We start from the raw sequence: 21356 nt of genomic DNA, 5'->3' as shown, positions 1-21356 counted from the left end.
TATCATATACTGATGCATGTATACGGAATCTAGAAAGATGGCACTGATGAATTTATTTGCAAGGCAGCAATGGAGAAACAGACATAGAAAACAGACTTATGGACACGCGGAGAGGGGAGGAGAGGGTGAGATGTATGGAGGGAGTAACATGGAAACTAACATTACCATGTGTAAAATAGATAGCCAGTGGGAATTTGCCATATGTCTCAGGGAACTCAAACAGGGGCTCTCTACCAACCTAGAGCGGTGGGATGGGGAGAGAGATGGGAGGGAGGTTCAAGAGAGAGGGGACTGATGTATACCTATGGCTGAGTCATGTTGATGACTGGCAGAAAACAACAAAATTCTGTAAAGTAATTAAACTTCAATTGAAAAATAAATATTTTTTAAAAATTTTAAAAAAAGAAAAGAAATATACCTCTTTTCAAGCACTAGAAAAACAATCCTCTTTTAGAAATTTTTCAGTTGAAGACCCATAGTGGCCTAGAAGTCAGTGTAAACAAGAAAGCAAGCCAGGACATAACGTTAGCACAGACACGCTCTTTCACTTTTACTCGAGCAAAACATATGTAAACAGGAAAGTGAACACAGTGGAAGGGACCGCTGAATGAATTTCCACAAAGACAACATACCCAGGTGCCGGCACGCAGCTCAGGAGGCTAAACATGTAGGGATCCCAGAAGCCCCACTCTGGACTCACAGCCACTGTCCCTTCCCAAATAAAAATCTCAATTCTAACTTCTAATACTGTAACTTAACTTGGCCCACTCTTGTTGTTATTATAAATACAAACATACAGTCTGGCTTCTTTCTCTGAACTTCATGTTTGGGACGAGAGCAACTGTTCCTTCACCCTCAAAGTCTAATACATCAATGCATTTGTTGATGACGGACATTCTATTAAAAATAGACATTGGGATTGTTTGCAGTCTAGGGCCATTCTCTGGTTCTGTTAGAAGAAAGAAAACTCTGTCAACACAAAGATCAATGAGAGCCAGCATCGGCCTGAGTCCGGCAGACTGGGAGTACAGTGAACTGGACCCTGCTTGTCCTCCCTAAAACAGGGAGCCTGTTCTCAGCTCTAGCCCTTTTATACAGATACGGAAGTGTGGGAATAGGAATGTGGTGTTGCCAGAATGGTTCACTGAAAAATAAAACCTGCAATCAAAAAAACAAAAAACAAACAAACAAACAAACAAAACCTTGCAATCCAAAATTTTCTACAAAAACTCTTAACTTTTAATGTGGGATTTTTTTTTTAAACTGGAAGGTCACACAGATATAGAAAACAAGCATGGATACTAAGGGGGAAAGGTGGGGGGGGGGTGATAAATTGAGAGGTTGGGACTGACACACAAACAGTAATATATATAAAACAGGAAACTAGTAGGAAAGCTACTGTAGGGCACAAGGAATGCTACTCAACACGACCTACATGAGAACAGAATCTAAGAAAGAGTGGGTGTATGCATGTTTAGCCGAATCACTTTGCCATACAGCGAAAACTAACACAAAATTGTAAATCAACTATTCTCCAATTTTTTCTATAAAACTAATTAAAAAAAAAAAAAACCTAGAAGGCCAGTCAGAATTCTACAGCTTGAAGCCTCAGATCTAGGTATTCATGATACACAAAGAGCTTATCAGGCTTTAAGACTTTGTAAGGGGCTCATCCCACGTCAAGACTTACCCTGATCCAACGAGGAGGAGGGAGACGCGTGGAAAGAGCGGCCCCCTCCACAGTATTGTATCACAATGGGGGATAAATGCCCACCTTTGTTTCAAGGAGGTTGCCCCAGGTCCTGAGAGGGAAGCTGACCCTCAGGATCCCCTCTCCACCATGGCAACCCTTCCCCAATCAAAACGCCTCCCTGCCCCTTTTATTCTTTAGAGGTTAAATTATCTTTTTTCCCCCCCTGATAATCCTTTGTGACCTTTCTGTAGACTCTTAATTTTCTTATTTAAGATACAACCAGAGGTTGAAAGTTTCTGGATGGGTGTCAAATATCCCATTATCATCACCCCCCAGGAGAGACAGTTTTACAATCAGGCTTGCGTGAGGGGACTTGCCGATGAAGCTCGACCTTCGTTTTTACAAACCAAAAGCTAAAATACTTGATTCATTTTTCTTTCTTCCTCAAGTAAAACAATTCATTGCTAGATAGCCTTGGCAGGAGCTCAGACTATTTATGCTGGCTCCATGCTTGCAAAATAGAGAAATGCCCTTGATACTGCAGTTTGGGCTTGACAGTCAGTAGTAAAAGTGAGAAGGTCAAGTCATTTTTCAAAGTTCTAAGTAAATGATGTTCTAAAGAGACCAATATGAAAGGATTAAGGACTAATGCAAAGGTTATCACAAGGCAAACATCTATAAATTAGATCTTTTTTCCCCCTAAGGCAGCAGCTCTCAAATCTTTAATCTGTAAAAAAATCACTGGGAGACTGTGGGCCCCACCCCTAGATATTCTGACTCAGGAGGTGGGGAGGGGCAAGAACTCGCCTTTCAAACAAACTTTAGTGATACTGATGCTTTTGACCCAGGGAGCCCACTGTGAGAACCACTGACCTAAAGAAACCTTCACAGTAAGTATCTTTAATGATTCTCAACAATGAAAACCAGTAAATTAGACCAAATTAGAATCTGTTTGAATTTGCTTTTGTAAAGAGTCTGCAGAAATATTTTTTAAGATTGGGCACATTCCTGGGATTGTATGCCGTATCTCCACCTAGACACCAAAGGTTTTCTGGGGTACTGCTCTAATAGAATACCGGTACATACAAATGTTTTCCATTTGCATTTTAATTACTTGAAAATTAATGCTCACAAATGTGTTCCCACGTACAATGATTGTTTCTTCTATTATTCAATTCTTATCCAAACATTCCACTGAAGTGAACCAAACTGTTAGTTGCTCAGTTGGGTCCAACTCTTTGCAGTCCCATGGACTGTAGCCCACAAGGCTCCTCTGTCCATGAGATTTCCCAGGCAAGAATACTGGAGTGGGTTGCCATTTCCTTCTCCAGAGGATCTTCCCCATCCAGAGACCGAACCCAGGTCTCCTGCATTGGAGGCAGATTCTTTACTATTTGAGCCATGAGGGAAGCCAATGCTTATTAAAACATTCCACTAAATAAACACAAAATGTTTTAGGATGTAAGCACTGTAAGGTTGAAAGGAATGTTTTCTTACAACTCTGGAAAAAGCAAACGGATAAGATACCTAAAACTGTCTCACTAAGCTATCAATGACGCTCACTGAGCACCAAAGGGGAAGTAAAAAGCCACATTTGCATCCTCCCTTTATTGGATCAGTCACTGTTCAGTAGAAACAAATTACCTGACCTGGGCAGTCTTAGATTCTGAACTTGCTTTCCCTGAGAACTTTTCATAAGCAAATAACTAGAAACATCTCTAAGAAGGGGAGAGGCCAGTTCCTCCTTTCAGCTCCCGTCAAGTGTGCCCGTGCTCAGCCAGGAGGGTTCACTGTTACAGGCGTGGAACCTGTTCTTCCGAACCCTCGCCTGGCAGCTTGCTCTGAGGTCTGCGGGCTCGCCTGTCAGGACCCACCTGGACACTGTCACCTTCAGAGGCAGACCATCTCACAGGTATCAGAGGTGACGTTCAGCTGCTGCTGGCTTCCGTTCTTGCATTTTTCATTTGTTCAGATCCTGTTGCTACCAGCTTCTTGTGGTCCTGTCTTGCTGGTCTCGCAGGTCTAAGCATAGTGGGTGAATCATTAATCTGTGCGGTTTAATTTCAGGTACACTGAGATCGCTTTCCCCAACAGTGTGGGTGGTAGTTACTGCCTTCTTAAAGCTTGGGTGATCAAAGCCTGGTGAATTTACTTTATAATAATCATTTATTGATTCAGTCTTCTAGGGAAGTAAAGAAGAAGAGAGAACTTGAACTTTTTGGTTAACTTTTGGCTTCTTACCAGATCCATGGGGATAATCATTTAGAGAGGGCCTCCCAGGAGCCTCACCTATTATTCCTGCAAGGAGCTTGTGAGGGAGGGACTTTATTATCCTTTCATAAATGTGGCCTGGAGGCTGACTCAGGCAGAGGGGCTTGTCCCAGGTCACAGGGCTAGCTGGTGCTTAGGCAGAGAGAGCCAGCAGATGGTTAACTCTAGAGCCTGGGCTCCTCTTCTCAGCAATGGCCTCCCAAAGCTCTGTTGTAGCAAAAGTTTCTTCAGTTCCACAGTGAGGGATGTCAGCAGTTACTACTGTCTTAGTTCCAATATTTGAGTCACTGGCCAGTAAATAGTACTTAATGACCCTTGGAAACAATGGAAACATTGAGAGACTTTATTTTCCGGGGCTTGAAAATCACTATAGATGGTGACTGCAGCCAAGAAATTAAAAGACGCTTGCTCCTTGGAAGAAAAGCTATGACAAACCTAGACAGCGTATTATAAAGCAGAGACATTACTTTGCCAACAAAGGTCCGTCTAGTCAAATCCACGGTTTTTCCAGTAGTCGTGTATGGATGTAAGAATTGGACTATAAAGAAAGCTGAGTGCTGAAAAATTGATGCTTTTGAACTGCAGTGCTGGAGAAGACTCTTGAGAGTCCCTTGGACAGGAAGGAGATCAAACCAGTCAATCCTAAAGGAAATCAGTCCTGAATATTCATTGGAAGGATTGAGGCTGAAGCTGAAGCTCCAATACTTTGGCCATCTGGTGTGAAGATCTGACTCATTGGGAAAGATGGTGATGCTGGGAAAGACTGAAGGCAGGAGAAGGGGATGAAAGGATGAGATGGTTGGATGACATCACCGACTCGATGGACATGAGTTTGAGTAAGCTCCGGGAGTTGATGATGGAGAGAGAAGCCTGGCATGCTGCAGTCCATGGGGTCACAAAGAGTTTGACACAACCGAGGAACTGAACTGAATGACCCTTGGGTATAATAACCACATACTGACTGCCACACCCTAAGTCAGGACAATTAGAAGGCAATCTGAAGCAATGTCCTAACCCCTCTAAGGAGAAGAAAGAGGATACAAGAAACCCAAGGACTAAGAATTCTGAGAGAACTATTATGCAAGTGCCTATGTAAACATTCTGAACTCCTTTAGCCATGTTGCTGCCTGGAATTAGAACAATGCTTTGTTGAGAAACAATATAATCCCCCAATTGTGCACATGTGTAGAGTACCTGTAACTCCAGCCCTCAGCTCAGCCATTTGTCAGGAGAATGAGGAACTGGACCTCCAGTAAAGGACCTGAAGAGAGACCTAATACACCTGTTTTCATTAGTAATCATTCTTCTCCTATGAAGAAGATGGTATCACCCAGAAAGTACCTAAAATCTAAAATCAAAACCAATTCAACCTCACCGTAACTAGAATGTGAAGTTTCCTAGCAGGTGTTACTCTCTCCCTTTGCCCCCCAAATAAGGGTACCTCATGCATTTTTGTTCTACATGTGAAGCTCTGTTAACATTTGAGACTCAGCTCAAAATGTTAACATTTTGAGTGTGTGGCAGTCAGTTAAAGCAAACCCAGCATTAAGAATCTCAGGTTTCTTTTGTAAATAAGAGTCTATTAATTTCAGCTGGTATCTAAGTAGTTTCTTAAACAACTCGCCAGTGTAAAATCCAGTATCTGGTAGTTTCACTTGGCTTTAAACCAGAGGAGAGCCAGGGAATAAATGTAAGAGAACAGAGTCCCCCTAAATCAATGTCACAGCATTGTCATAACAATATCATGATGTTGGGCTCCTCCCGTTTACTGATAAGAGTAAATCTAAGAGCCTATTAATTCTCTTGACACAGGATTATTGGACTTCTATGCCTGAAACAGATTAGAAGAAACAAAGGAATGAAAGAACCTGCCATAGGCAAGTACAAAACTATAATTAGAATTAATGACTAAAAATTTGGGAGTACATCAGTGTGAGGCCATTTCATATGGGGTAAACAATCATATGCTATAGAAACCTGCAGCAATTACTTAGTAGTTTCCATATAACTACAGTCAGTAGTCATAACAGTGCATGTTAGCTAATCTCATGAGTGACAATCAACACAGGACAGGTCATCAAGAATTTACGGGTATCCAGTATTCTCTATTCGGAGAAGGCAATGGCACCCAACTCCAGTACTCTTGCCTGGAAAATCCCATGGACGGAGGAGCCTGCTAGGCTGCAGTCCATGGGATCTCGAAGAGTCGTACATGACTGAGCAACTTCACTTTCACTTTTCACTTTTATGCATTGGAGAAGGAAATGGCAACCCACTCCGGTGTTCTTGCCTGGAGAATCCCAGGGATGGTGTCGCACAGAGTCGGACACGACTGAAGTGACTTAGCAGTAGCAGTATTCTCTATTATCAAATTGAGGATGTAAATAATACACAGTAGAAAAAGTTCTACTAAAAAGTATTGTCAATGCAATTAAAATTATACAGCACTAAAAGAACAAATTAGCTATCCCTAAAATTGGGCTGTCCATTCCTGAAGGGTTACAGATTGCTTTAGAATTACAGACTCGCTGGGAGATCCCTGATGGCCCAGTGGTTAGGATTCTGTGGTTTCACTGCTGTGATGTGGATTCAATCCCTGGTCCGGGAGCTGAGATACCACAAGCCACATGGTGCAACCAACAGAATAAAGGATTACAGACTTGCTGAAGTTATTATTGGAAATCTCAGAATATGTGGTCAACTACTGATGTTCCTCAACCAACAAGCCATGCATCATCTGAAACCATTTCCCACGTTGCCCATGGCAAGGGAAGATGGCTATATTATCTTTCCACAGTCCCACATCAGACGTGTGAATAATCAGGAGTTGACCCTTAAGTAATAGTTGATAGATGGGTAAGGATTGATGCTTTTCCACAGGAAACTACTTTTTTCATACGGAAAACTACAAAATAATGAAATAGCAGTAAGTCATTTGCATGTCACCATGAATCAAGTTGGCAAATGAAAGAATCAGATTTGCTTGAACACAAGAACAGATAGGAGGTAATTCTGCACTAGTGAACCATAGACAGCTCCTCTAATCATGGCAGAGCATCTGAGTGACATCTGGGTTTTTTTTTTTCATATTTGCAAGTTATTTTTCCAAAACATGGGGATGGATAAAATCTAAAATGTGTTTTGCCAAATACTTTGCATCACTATCTTTGAACTCATGTCTCATTTTGTAGTTTAAACCTTGAGGAACAGGGCCTTGTTTTTCTTATTCTTACATCCCTGGTATATGCCAAAGCATATACATATATACAATCATACATACATAAATGCAGAATATAAGGAAAATGGAATGTATATTTGATTCTCTTAAAATGGAACTAAAAAGTGATGAGCTTTGTGACTTCTAAGAAGTCTCTTAATCTCTTAGATCACCAAGGTTTTTAAAAGTTTTTTTGTTTGAATCTAGAAGGGATATTAAGTAAAAAGTGTATGCATGCTAAGTCACCTCAGTCCCGTCCCACTCTTCATATCCCCATGGCCTGCAGCCTGCCAGGCTCATGTGTCCATGGGATTCTCCAGGCAAGAATACTGGAGTGTGTTGCCATGCCCTCCTCCAAGGATCTTCCTGACCCAGGGATAGTACCAGAGGCTCCTGCAGTTCCTGCACTGCAGGCGACTTCTTTACCGAACAATAAATGTTGCCAAGGCTGCTCCAGGTCTTTGCTCAAAACCCATGCCCAATAAATAAATAAAAAAATTAAATAAATTAGGAGAGCCTGACATTATGACCCCCTAAACAACTGATGGGGGTTTCCCTGGTGGCTCAGTGGTAACACTGAAATGCAGGAGACTCAGGTTTGGATCCCTGGGTCTGGAAGATCCCTGGAGGAGGAAATGGCAACCCACTGCAGTATTCCTGCTTGGGAAATGCCATGGACAGAGGAGCCTGGTGGGTTACAGTCCATGGAGTCGCAAAGAGTCGGACACAACTTAGGGACTAAACCACTACCACCACCACATCAGTGGCCATTGTACAGGAGGAGTGTCCTTGCTCAAAGCCTGCCAACTCACTCCACACTGCCGTTAGCAGGAGTGAACACACAGGTTTAAGTTAAAGGGTCCAGAGATAAGAAAGGAAGACACAAACAAGAAAGCAGATGGAACCAGCTGGGACTAAGATGGCATGAAGCTGACCTCCGACAGGTCTTGAGTCTCACACGTTGATTTTACATTAGCTTAGTATATGACACACCTACTTTTGGCTGCTAGGACCAGACATTAAAGATCAAAAAAGGATAAAAAGGGGGTGGTACCCCACTCCCTTTGAAAAAGGCCTGACCCTTCAGGGTAAACTAACTCATGCTGCTGCTGCTGCTAAGTCGCTTCAGTTGTATCTGACTCTGTTGCGACCCCATAGACAGCAGCCCACCAGGCTTCCCTGTCCCTGGGATTCTCCAGGCAAGAATACTGGAGTGGCTTGCCATTTCCTTCTCCAAACTAATGCATAGGTGTCCCTATTATTAGCCTCACTCCTCCTCCCTTTGTTTTTATTCTTTAAATCACTGTTGCCCACCTGCAGGGCCAGAAATTGATTTTTGAACACAATTTCTGCTTAGTCATTCTTTGGCCACTGAGTAAAGCTTGCACTTTGTCCATCTCAGCTTGAGTTTCTTATTCATCTACTGAAAACCCAATGAAAAAAAAAAAAAAGGAACCCTCCCTTAAGGAGACAGGGAGCAGGGTCCAAACGACTTAATTTGGCAACAAACAAATTTCAAAACATAAACAATTTATAGATTGGAAGGCTGGACTCACTTATCTTAATTACCTACAAAACATAACAGATACTAATGTTAAGTAGCATTCGTTAGCTCCTCTGACTAACTAGAAGCTTCTATGGGAAATTTCAGACACCTTTTTTGTCACCTGCATCTCCTTGTTTTCAATAGATTCCGCACTCTGCTCTCCCTTACTGATCAGCCACTTGCTTGCAATTATCCTCTGGAAAAGGATGGAAACACACTGAAGAACAGAGGCATCTGCAGACGGAAACGGAACCACCCGAGTGTGGTCAGAAGAGCAACTCTGACGACGTCGCCTGTAAGTTTCCAGCCTCTTAGTGGCCTGGAGAAGATGGAGCCATCCCGCCCAGAGGTGCAGCCTGAAGGCTGCGACGCCTCTCCTCCGTACTCCCTGGAAAGCCTGTCGAAGAAGCACTGTCAGAACCAGGGTAACCTCCTCCACTTTGACCGGCAAGCCCCTGGCCGCTTGTCCACCTCGCCCACTTTGCGGAGGTTAAGGAGCCGCGGCTGCGGGAGTGAGCGCGGAGGTGCGCGCGGCACTGCCACTGCGCATGCGCCGCCTCCGCACGTGGCCTTGGAAGTGCACACCGGGGGCGTCTCACAGGAGTCGCCTGGCTCCGCGAGTGCCCTCTCCAACAAGGTATGTGAAAGCACAGAGGAGTTTTCTCACTGCCTGTGGCCCCTGAGACTCCACTCAAGATTGCCTCTGGACTCTGAAAGGGCCCTCGACGCAGCTGAGTCGGTTGAGCTCCAAATGGGGCCCGGTGAAGAGCCTGCCGTTCCCGTGCGTCAGCACCTCGAGGAGGGGTCGCTTCCTCAGGCCTCCTTTCAACGGAGAGGAGACCACCCAGCCACCAGCCACACCCCAGGACCTCCCGGGCCTCAGGTAACACAGCTTTAAGCCTCTTGCCTCTCACTTGGTGAATGCAAAGCATATTAGGTCTTGGGTTGCCAAACGGGCGAGGATGGGGGGCAAGGCCGCGGCGCCTCCTTGAGGGAACCAACGCAGGAAGTCATAGAGCTGGGGGAACACAGAGTCTTTAGGACAGCTGGCTGTCGCGTAAAAGGGGTGCAGCGGTTTGGGGCAGGAGATGGAGGTCGAGCTCACTTTCTCCTTCAGTATCCTTGAAGGCACTTGAAGAAAGGACCCGAATTAGAAATGGTCACTCAGGCATTAGAGAGTAAAGATGGCTCTCTTGCAAGTCCAGGCTGTGTGAAGACCACCAGGCTTGGCTGGTTTAAAAGGGCAGAAAGAACAAATTATTCAAATTTCTAATGTTCTAACTTTCTCCCCCAAAAAAGAAAACTCAAAAACGTTAATACCTGGGGAAGTTCATGACCTCTCCCTTCAAGATGTCTGCTTTGGAATTTTGGATGGGTTTGAGCAAGACTAAAACGTGTATTTTTCCAATTTATTTCAGAGAGAAGAATTGCATCAGTACAGGTATGTGTGTCTTTACTTTTCTCCAGTGCTATGAAAGCTGTTGACTTTTTACTTTTACATCTTCTGTTCTGACATAGCAGACCCAATGGTGTATTAATCAGGGTACTTTTGTTTTACAGCCCCTGAGTCACTCTTCATATTATGGGTGAAACAGTATTAATTTCCAGAGTCTCCTTTAAGAGCCCAGCATTTTGCTATGGCTGGGGTATTTGTGGGTAGGGTATGACAGCCACAAGTGGCCATGGTTTTCATTTTCAATTGTCAATGACTTGGCCTTGTGGTTTAATTAACATCCACTTAGTAGTAGTTCTTGTCAGGTAGAGAAGATGTAAAGGCCAGAAACATTCAACAGTTTTTTAAAGAGAAATTCAGAGGACAAGGATAAAAGGAACAAGATGTGCTGTTTAAATCTAGGGCAACCTTTAATATGCCTGTAACAACAGACTAGGCTTTTATCTAGAATGCAGGTAGATTGTGTCACTTCAGAAACCAACTCTGACTTTCAGCTTGGTCGCCCAGCTGTGCCAGTGGATTTGCTATTTCTTTCAGGGATGAAGAGCTTCTGTGGTAGAAAGGGAAAAATCCAAGCCCAGTTTCATCCACCCAGTTTGTAAGATTGGTGAGAAAGCGTTCATTTCATTTGGAAAGTCATCCTCAGGGAATTAGCCATTGTTTTATTACTGGCCCTCAATCCTCAAGCAAGAGTTTGCTCAAGCAAGAGACCCATCTGTGCAATCTTTGTTGATTTTGGCTTGTAGATTTTAACGCTAGTTGGCCTAAATGTATCTTAGGTAGAGAATACTTACAAAGCCATAGGCAAGTGCGAAGTATTATGTTAATGTCAACTAGTTATTGCTATGTAACAAACCAGCTGGAACTTGAGTGCCTTAAAACAGCAACTAGTTATTGTTTCTTGTAAATCTGTGTGTTAATTGAGGGTCAGTTGATCTAGCCTGAACTCAGCTGGGTAGTTCACTCCATGTGTCCCTCATCTTTTCATGGGACCAAATTGCTGCCCTGGGCATGTTCTTATGTTGAAGGGGTGGTTCAAGGGGATAAGTGGAAACTTGCAAGGCCTCTTGGACCCTGGGCTCTGTCCCTTGTCCAATTCTGCTGATCGAAACAAGTCACATACCTGAACTCAAGGGCAAGAAATTATGTGTCACCAGTATTATGTGGCAAACTATATGGATGCAAGGGTTGGTGAAGAAAGGGGCCATTAATGGAAATCCTCTACAGGTGCAGACCACCTAATTCAGACGTGTCAGAGAAAGTGAAAAGAGAATAGTTTCAGGGAAAGATGATGTTGATTAGAGTCAATCATGCAGAGTCTAATAGAGTATTTAGGGAATTTGTTCCTTACCCTAAGAACAGCGTGAAACCACTGAATGGATTGATGTGATATAGGGTATCAGATCAGATGGATATAGGGTAGACATGAGATTTAGATAAGAGTGGACTCTAGCAGAACAATTAGAATATTCAGATATGAGAGGTTGGAGGATTAGGCTCTGGTGAAGGCAGTGGAGTTAGAAAGAAATATCTCAGTTCAGGAGATTATTAGGAGATACCACCACCTACCATTTGTGAATAGTAGACCACAAGGGGTGAGGGGGAGGAAGTTGTCAAGAATGACTTCCAAGCTTCTGGCTTGCACTGTTGGGTGGCAGATGGCTCCATTCACTGATATAGGCAACCTTGGAGGGGAGAAAGGGATGTGGGTGGGTGGGATGAAAGTTTGAACATGTTGAATTTGAGGACCTATGCAACATTTGAGTAGAGACTGTGAGTGGGTCGTTAACTAGAGAAGGCATAATGAATGGATATCTATATCTGAGAGTCTTTAATCAAGGAATGCTTCCTAGACCACGTAAAGTCTGTCCAACTTTGCATGTAATGTGGAGTTAGTAGACCCAAAGGCTAATTGATGGGGTGCACCAAACTATTTGCAAAAGATGATGTGCAGGTAACTATTACTGACCTGCAGAATCTTTGTGAGGCAGTAACAGAAATAGTCTTCAGTGATTCAAAGGGAAAACTTGGTCAGAGGGCTTGAGGCCTTAAAAAGGGTGAGTTTCCGTATGTCACCATCACATACAAAATAGTGAAAAGTTACAGAAAGTCACAACAGATAATCAAAGATGAAGTATTTTGAACACCTTGCTATATGGTGATGACCCAGAATTATTCAACATTGTTTCTTCAGGACTTAGTACAGTACTTGGCGTGTAGTAGGCAATGTTTGAATGAATAAATGAAAGAGTAAGTTACTATAAACTACTCATATGTTTAATAAATATTCAAGCATTGCTACTGAAATAATTTTGCATCAGCCACAGGCCACTCAGTCTGTACCTTTTTAAACCAACAAAATTCACTGAAAGCATGAGTTTTTGGTAGCTAGCTAGCCAGTTTTGGCACAAAGATCCTCTGCCTGCCTGTCTTTGGCGCACTCTCTCTCTCATTCCTGTCATTTGTTCTAAGGACTACTTCCCAGGCCATGCTGTCAGACAGTGTAAGGTAAAGGGCTCTTTACATGAGGCCCTGCTGTCCATTGAGGGAACTGAGGGGCCCTCACCTCCAAAAACTTACTGAAACTTTATTTAAAACATACTTTAACTTGGGGCTTTTACTATGCCTTTGAAATGATATAAACCAGGGTCTATCAAACTATGGCAGAAATTCAACCCACCACCTGTTTTTGTAAATAAAATTGTATTGGAGCACAGCCACATACATTCATTTAAATACTGTCCATGAGTGCTTTCACACTGTAACCACAGAAGTGAGTAGCCACTACAGGGAACATATGGCTCACAAAGCCTAAAATATTTACTACCTAGCACTTTATAAAAAAAGGTTTGCTGACCCTGGTATATTCAGTTAAGAAATGCTTGCTTCTGTGGCCATCAGTCAATCACAGCAATGTTTTCTTTGCTTGTAGCCCTTTTGAAAAACTAATTTTTCTTTTATTACAAATTCTTAACACATAGCCTGACAATTGGGTAGGCTATGTAAGTGAGAAGGGCCCAATCCACTCTCAGTTCTGAAATAAGCTCAGTGTTAGGACTTGGATTCCAAGTTCTTTATGGAATTTCTTTCTCACTGTTGTTTCCTCTGTCTGTGTGTAACATTCCAATGAATGCACACTCACTTCAGATTCTTTCTCCTGTCACCAAAATATACCTCCTGGAAAACAGTCTTTACAATTTATTCTTACTAAAGTGTGAAGGACTTCAAGCTTAAGGCATATTTACACTCATCTTTCCAAGTAGAGGAGTATATTTATCCCCTTTTGGGTTTCCCTATACCTCATAAATGCCTCCATCATAGTATCTAAAACAAATGTGTTTCTCTGACATCCATCTCCTTTCAGAAACAAGACCTTTCTGAGTTCCGAGACCACTTACTTTACACTTCATCTCAACAGCCGTTAATCAGCTAGAGTCTGTCTCCAAAATGTTTATTGAAGAAAAGGATGGATGGAAGGATGACAGCCAGGGGTGGCAGGCTGCTTGGCTTACAGTGTTACTTACCTGTCCCTGGTGTATTTGAATTTGGACAGAGGATATGACTTGAAGCCAAGCAGTAAAACCATGTTACTGGAATTTTAAACATCGTGAAACAATGTTTAAACATTGTGAAACAATGGGGAAGATTTTGTGGACAGGCACACTTTCCTCACACCACTTAAAATCAATCTTCCCAGAAAACTGTCTATCCCACCTAATTTTTCAATGAGCCTTGAAACTGAGAAGGAAAATGAACATACTGCATTTATGAGAACAGACTAACCTTCCAGTGCTCAAAAGTAATCAGAAAAAAACTAAATAGATCCAAAACATGAAAAACCAAATGACAAGGGAGAGACCAGACAAAAATACTGAATGCCAGTAAAGTATCTGGAGAGTCATCTAAAGCTAGTTTCATCTGGAATTGCCCTTAACAGGGGCAGCACAACATAATATTAAGAGTTATTGGAATCAACTCCTTGGATTTGAATCCTGTATTTACTTCTGTCTGGCAGCATGACCTTGGGCGAGTCTCTGAACAACTCAAAACCTCAAAAGTATTCATCTGTTGAAAGTCACTCAGTAGTGTCCAGCTTTTTGCGACCTCGTGGACTGTAGCCCAGCTGGCTCTTCCCAACCCAGGGATCCAACCCAGGTCTCCTGTTTTGCAGGCAGATTTTTTATCACCTGAGCCACCAGGGAAGCCCTGTGGCTTCCCTCATCTGTTGAGTGGAGATGGAAATGCAACTGACGCTTCAACCGCACAGGGCTTCAGGACGCTGACCCTCTGTGCAGTCCAAAATCCACATATAACTTTACCGTCAGCGCTCCTTATCTGAGGTTCAGTAGTCAGTGGATTCAACCATCCACAGATGGTGTAAGTACTGTAGTATTTCATGGAAAAAAAAAATCGGCGTGTAAGTGGACCTGCTCAGTTCAAACTTGTGTTGTTCAACTATAGTACCCATCTAATAAGCTTTTGATATGATAAATAGTATAACTCAAATTTACCTTTTTTAGGAAACTGGGTCATTCATTCATTCGGCACTCCCTGTATGCAGATCACTGACTTACTCTTTCTAAAATATTCTGACCCCAGAGTGAAATGATAAATCACAAGAAGTTCATCTGATGTGTCTAAACATTAAATTCAATATAATGTTAAATCCTCCCCAGACTTTTACTTAAAACCTGTTGTATAGCTGGCACTGTCCCAGCCGTTAAGTGTGAAATCTTGGTAGAAAGTTAGTCACCACCAGTTATTAGACGGCATGTTGGTTGTTTAATCACTGTTTGCATTTGTTGGTTTTGTTTTATTTACATGTACATGCTGCTTTGTCTTTGGCTACACTGGGTCTTCATTACCTCACCCAGGCTTTCTCGAGTTGCAGTGTGCAGGTTCCTCATTGTGGTGGCTTCTTTTGTTGCAGAGCACAGGCTCTAAGTGCACAGGCTTTAGTAGTTGCTGTAAATCTCAGCCCTCCATAACATATTTTGCTGTTTTCTTTTTCCCTCCAATTATATTGAGGTATAATTGACATAGAACATTATATAAGTTTAAGGTGTATAGCATAATGATCTGAAATTTGTACATGTTGCAAAATGATTACCACAATAAGTTTAGTTCACATCCATCATCACATGTACTTTTTTTTTTTTTTCTCCTTGTGATGAGATATGTGAATACTGTTAGTTAGTTAGAGGCCTCAGGGTGTCATGGAGGTCTTCTTGATCTGGACCTGGCTGGAGGCTAGAGGGGGAACTGGCAGCTTCCTTTCACATCAGGAGCCATGTGTTATTCTTGCACTGGCATCAGCTCCCCCAGAGTGTAAACTCCATCACAGCAGGAGTTGTGCCTATTTTGTTCATTGCTATATCCCTAGTGCCTCGAACACCACCTGGCACATCGTAGATGTTCAATGAAACTTTAAGGAAGAAAAAAAAGAAATGCATTGGTTGGTTAGGTTAGGTTAGGTTAGGTTAGGTCAGGTCAAGGTTAGGTCAAGCCTGGTGGGGGAATTGTATCATCCCTTTTTGGTAATTTTCTCCTCCAGCAATTTAACTCCCTCTAGCTCTAGGTTAGGTCAAGGTTAGGTTAGGTTAGGTTAGGTCAGGTTAGGTCAAGGTTAGGTCAAGCCTGGTGGGGGAATTGTATCATCCCTTTTTGGTAATTTTCGCCTCCAGCAATTTAACTCCCTCAGCTCCTTTCAACCTCCACCACCTTCCTAATCAGTTCTGTGTTCATCTTTTGAGTGTTCATTGGATTATTGGGGATTTGTATGACTATGGTTGGATCATACTGGGTGGTATATTTTTTAACAGACTAATATTTTTTAAATTTAATTACTTACTTATTTTTGGCTGTCCTTGTCTTCGTTGCTGCACTTGGGCTTTCTAGTTGTAGAGAGGAGAGAGAGGAGGGGCTACTCTTCGTTGTGGTGCGCGGGCTTTTCCTTGTGGTGGCTTCTCGTTGCGGAGCACAGACTCTAGAGGGAGCAGGCTCCAGCAGTTGAGCCATGTGAGCTTAGTTGTGTGCGTGGCATGTGGAGTCTTCCTGGATCAGGGTTTGAACCCATGTCCCCTGCATTGGCAGATGGATTTTTGTGCACTGTACCACCAGGAAAGTCCCATACTGGGAATTATTTTGACTCTTGTCCAGAAAAGGCAGTAGTAGCCTCAAAAGACAGAGTTCTAGGCAGTTACCAATACCAGCAGCCACTCTTTTGCTCTGAGCACATGCGGATTTAATAACTTTCACTGACTGAGCCCAAGATGTCACCGCATGGTGTATTTTCTGTGCTGTTGGAACTCCAAAGCTTGTCTCTGTTGTGTTCAAAGTGACATGTTGGGATGAGTCCCATTTGTTCACCCCACATTCATCGAGTGGCCAGTCTGTGCCAGGCCCTGGAGAGTAAGCTAGAGGCTCCCCATACGTTCTCCCTTCTCATATGGATTTTGGTAACATTTTGGTAGAAAACTGGAAATTATAGTCAAACATGTAAAGAAAAGATTCTAACAATCTTGACAAACTCATAATGAGAAAAATGTTTCACAGACCTTAACCAAGAGAGCTATACTTCCATAAGTGGCAATTGAGTTGTCATTTCTCTATTGATTATTTTTAAAGGGGATTTTTTAAAGATTGTTACTGATTCTAATTGGTTGTTCCTGTGTAATCAACTCACAATTTTAAGCAAGCATTCCAGTTTGTACTATATCTCTTGCATAAGGTAGAATACTATGGTTCTTAAAACAGAACACTGCTAGGAGATCCAACCAGTCAATCCTAAAGGAAATCAGTCCTGAATATTCATTGGAAGGACTGATGCTGAAGCTGAAGCTTCAACACTTTGGCCACCTGATGTGAAGAACTGACTCATTGGAAAAGACCCTGTTGCTGGAAAGGATTGAAGGTAGAAAGAGAAGGGGACGACGGAGGATGAGATGGTTAATGGCATCACCGACATGATGGACATGAGTTTGAGTAGACTGCGGGAGTTGGTGATGGACAGGGAAGCCTGGCATGCTGCAGTCCATGGGGTCGCGAAGAGTCGGACATGACTGAGCAACTGAACTGAAACTTTCCAGTCACACAGTTGTTGGAAAACCACCTGCTGGAAAAGGTACATTTATCATGAATTTTAGTATCAGACAAAACAAGGCCTAATAAGCCTGCCTGATAAAAGAAAAACAACAACAACATTGTGTTATCTTACTAAACTTTAAAAGATTTTTATTCCATTAATACACACATATCACTATAGGACAATTGCTACCCTCAGTTGCTACCCACTCATATTCTCTAGGGTCTTTTGTTTTTCTTTAAAATTTGCACCTGGGAATTAAAGGTCAGCAGTCCTTGGTTTAAGCCTACTGTACAGGAGGAATCTTTTTTTTTCACTGCAATTTAAAAAAAATTTATTGGAGTATAGTTGACTTACAATGTTGTATTGGTTTCAGATATTCAGCATAATGATTCAGTTATACATAGATTCATTCTTTTTCAGTTTCTTTTCTCATATAGGTTATCACAAAATATTGAGTATAGTTCCTTGTGCTATACAGTAGGTTCTTCCTGTTATCTATCTTATATATAGTGGTGTCTGTATGTTAATCCCATGGAATCTTTTTTTAAAAATGCCAAAGATGTACTTGTCTTGTTTTTTAAAGGAGGAGCTTTAATTATTCATCTTTAAACATTTCTGCCAAGGTAAAGATCATCACATAATTACTGCCCCACCCACTGGCCACTGGTGGGGAGAATAATAGCAACCCTAAAGCCTTGGTTTAAAAATCGTAAGGAGTGGAAAGGGTCTCACTCACAGCTGCTCTCCACATGAGGAGGCTGAGGCCTTGGGAAGCAACATGCCGAGGTCACACATAATGAACATCAGGGTTGGAAATCGCAATCCTAAGTCAGGTAACCTGCCACTCAGTTGTATTGCCCCCTTATTCGTCTCTGTGGCTTCATATTAAAGTACCACTAACTAGTGACTTAAATCAAAAGACGTTATACACTTTGAGAGTTCTGGGAGCCACAGTCCAAAGCCAAGGTGTCAGCAGAGCCACACTTCCTCTGGAAGCTGTCGGGGAGGACTGTTCCTTGCTTCTTCATGCAGACATTCCTTGGTTGTGGCCCCATCACTTTAATCATCTGCCTCTGTCTTCACTTGCCCTTCTCTCATCTCTGTCTTTTCTCTGTGTATCTCTTATAAGTACACATGTCATGGGATTTGGAGCCCACCCAGATAATCCAGAATAATTTCAAAGTCTTTTAATTACATCTGCAAAAACTCATTTTACATATAACACATTCACAGGCTCCAGGGCTAAAAGGATGGACATGTGTTTCCATTCAACCCACCATGATGATGTTGAGATGCTAAGTCGTGTCCAACTCTTTGTGACCCCCTGGACTGTGCAATTCCATAGACAGAGTACCCCCAGGCTCCTCCTCCATGGAATTTTCCAGGCAAGAATACTGGAGTGGGTTGCTATTTCCTTCCCCAGAGGATCTTCCCGACCCATGGATTGAACCCACATCTCCTTCATTGCAGGTGGGTTTTCATCTAAAATAGTAACCATCATTATATATCAATTTTTTAAAAAAACAATATGTTAAATGGTTCATAGTACCGTTTTCTCATCTTCATATTTCCCAGTCTTTTTGGAGTCTGACTTGGGTATTTAAATTGAATTCTTGCTCTGTTGTTCGATAACAGTGAGACCTTAAGTGACTGCCTATCTGTCCTTCTAAGCTTCAGTTTTCCTCGGCTCTATAATGAGAACAGTAATTTCCACTTCATAGAGTACTTGTCAAAATTAATGTTAGTGCGTGTAAAGCTCTTAACAAAATGTCCAGTAAGAGCTGATGCCCAGGAAGTGCCCGCTGACTTTAAGTCAGAATAATATGCACCATGAACCATCTAGTCTTTATAAAATTTATGTATTTGAGGTCCACTAGGGGACACATTTCCACCAGCCAGACACTTCTCTGGCACTGACATGTGATCATAGGCTCATTGCTGAATGTGATGCCTGGGTGTGTGGCTTGCTCAACTGTGGGAGAGAATTCTCTGGATTCTCTACATTGTTGCCACCCCAGCCCATACCATGGACCTTCAGATCTTCAGCGGAAGACAGTAAGAAGAATTTCTGGTACCAGTAAGGAGACAAGATTATTCCAGCAACCATGGGACTAGTTCCTTCAGATCTGACCGGCCTGGGGCATCACAACGCAGGGTTAGTGAAAGTGCGGTTTTGTCTGGGTTTGGGTGCAGGGGAGGCGGGGGTCTGGCAAGCCAAAGAGGACTGTGAAGTCTGGGTCAGACACCCGATTAGTTATACAACCTTCTGGGTCCAGAATTTTATGTTAAAACAAAGAGCCAGAATAGCCAAGCACAGAACCAAAAGACCAAAAAAAAAAAAAGAGTTTCTCATAGTTGTTTAGTTTGCTTCTCCAAACTACTAAAGGATAGCAAGAGACTATACTGTACTTAACAGTGACAGTGGCAAGCCCAGCCACTCCCCAAACATTTTACAGTTATTCTCAACTCATTCCTTAGTTTAATCTTCCTATGAGGAAATTGGGTACCAAAAAATTCTCTACCACATCCTCTTCACACAGGATGCCATGACCCCGTGTACATATCATTTCATTTGGGGAAGGGAGATAAGTCTGAATTTATTACAGTGATTGCTTCCAGTGAATAATCAATTTAGAACTGGACACAGTGACCCTGTGTGCATGCTATGTCTTAAAAGAAGCAGTCCCATTTAGAATAGCAAAAATAAGATACAAAATCCTGATACAGCTCTAAGGATTACTTAAAGAGATACTTTTAAAACATTTTAAGCCTGACATTACACATTCAGATTCTTATTCAGTTAGTCTGGGCCGCATCTGTGGTCAGCCCCATTGCGGGGACAGCTATTATAAGGCCAGTGATGAGTTTACTATCCTTTAGCAGTTACTAAAAGAAGTAGGTGGGGCTTGCTTGGTGGCTCAGTTGTAAAGAATCTGCCTCCAATGCAGGAGACCCAAATGCGATCCTTGGGTCAGGAAGATCCCCTTGGGAAGGGAATGGTTACCCACTCCAGTATTATTGCCTGGGTAATTCCATGGACTGAGGGGCCTGGTGGGCTATAGTCCATGGGGTCACGAGAGTCGGACATGGCTGAGTGACTAACACTTTAACTTTGGAAACACCAGCACCTCCCCCCCATGAGACCTAAATGCACAGTCATTCTGAATTCATTGCAATTGCATTAACATCACTAACCCAATAACCTGGGCATCTCTGGCTGATACAGGCATGGGTTCCTGTGCAGAGTGCCCAGAAATCTAGTCTGCTGCCAGGCCCAGGTTTTCTGTCCCAGTTCATGTCTCTTCATTTATTATGTGCAAATGTTCTTTCTTGTTGTTTTCCTAGGTCTCCATGTGGTTACAGCTGTAATTCTTGGTATTTTTATTAACCCATTCCCTCTTCTGATGAACACAAGAATGTCATCAGAGCTTCTGTTACACCATTCCATGGGCATGCCTACCTTTCTAGAATGAGCATCCCTGGGTCTTAGGCACCAAGGCAACAAGGCCAAGGTCATGACTCAAGCCTAGTACCAGGCAGTTGTTTCCCCCCTGTCCCATGTGTGCACACTGAAGGCCAAAACCTGCCCTGATGTGCTCTCCAAAGAATGCCTCGTGTCAGCAGGTATCCCAGACACGAAAGAAATGGATGCGGGTAACCGAATCACTTTCAAAGGTGGAGGAACTCACAATTGCATTCTGTGTATTATGTATGCATACAATTTTATTCATTTGTGATCCAGAATGGAAGAGCAAATTCATTTGGAATCTATCTGTATATCATTCTATAGATCAACATGGCTGTTTATTCAACAAGCTTATTTGGATATTTATTCTATGTCAGATTCTGTACTTGGTGCTGAAATTCTGTGATAATAAGGCACAGTATGAGCCTTCAGCGAAATCATTGTAGAGGCAAAGTGGGAGGAAGTGGGAGGAAGTAGGGCAAGGTGGCTCTCTTTTGGGTGGATTAGAAAAGATTTCTGGAGGGAGAGCATCTAAGCTAGAATTTAGCGATGCCTCTGAGTATGTGTGCCTGGCAAAGTGGAGCTAGGCAGGCAGATGGGAACTGCCTGAGCCAAGTCATGGA

At 42.6% G+C, this 21356-nt stretch overlaps 1 protein-coding gene and 1 long non-coding RNA gene across 3 annotated transcripts in view; one reads left to right on the top strand and one right to left on the bottom strand.

Annotated features, from left to right (window-relative positions):
* LOC122427079 overlaps positions 1–3685 on the bottom strand; it is a 168428-nt gene extending 164743 nt beyond the window's left edge. The window contains exon 1 of one of the 2 annotated variants that reach the window (XR_006265349.1): positions 3568–3685. This is a non-coding gene — a long non-coding RNA (uncharacterized LOC122427079). The remainder of the gene's footprint in view (positions 1–3567) is intronic. The other variant, XR_006265350.1, reaches the window with a different exon arrangement.
* Positions 3686–5145: 1460 nt separating this feature from the next.
* Positions 5146–21356, top strand: part of PLEKHG7 (pleckstrin homology and RhoGEF domain containing G7) — a 90510-nt gene continuing 74299 nt past the window's right edge. Inside the window, exons 1-3 of the mRNA XM_043446476.1 lie at positions 5146–5216; positions 8872–9610; positions 10146–10168. Of these exons, the coding sequence (XP_043302411.1) occupies positions 5146–5216; positions 8872–9610; positions 10146–10168 (833 nt within the window). The remainder of the gene's footprint in view (positions 5217–8871; positions 9611–10145; positions 10169–21356) is intronic.

The sequence above is a fragment of the Cervus canadensis genome, chromosome 25 (assembly GCF_019320065.1).
Source record: "Cervus canadensis isolate Bull #8, Minnesota chromosome 25, ASM1932006v1, whole genome shotgun sequence".
NCBI lineage: Eukaryota > Metazoa > Chordata > Mammalia > Artiodactyla > Cervidae > Cervus > Cervus canadensis.
Note: the sequence above shows the minus strand (reverse complement) of the source record. Positions and strands in the feature narration are given on the sequence as shown.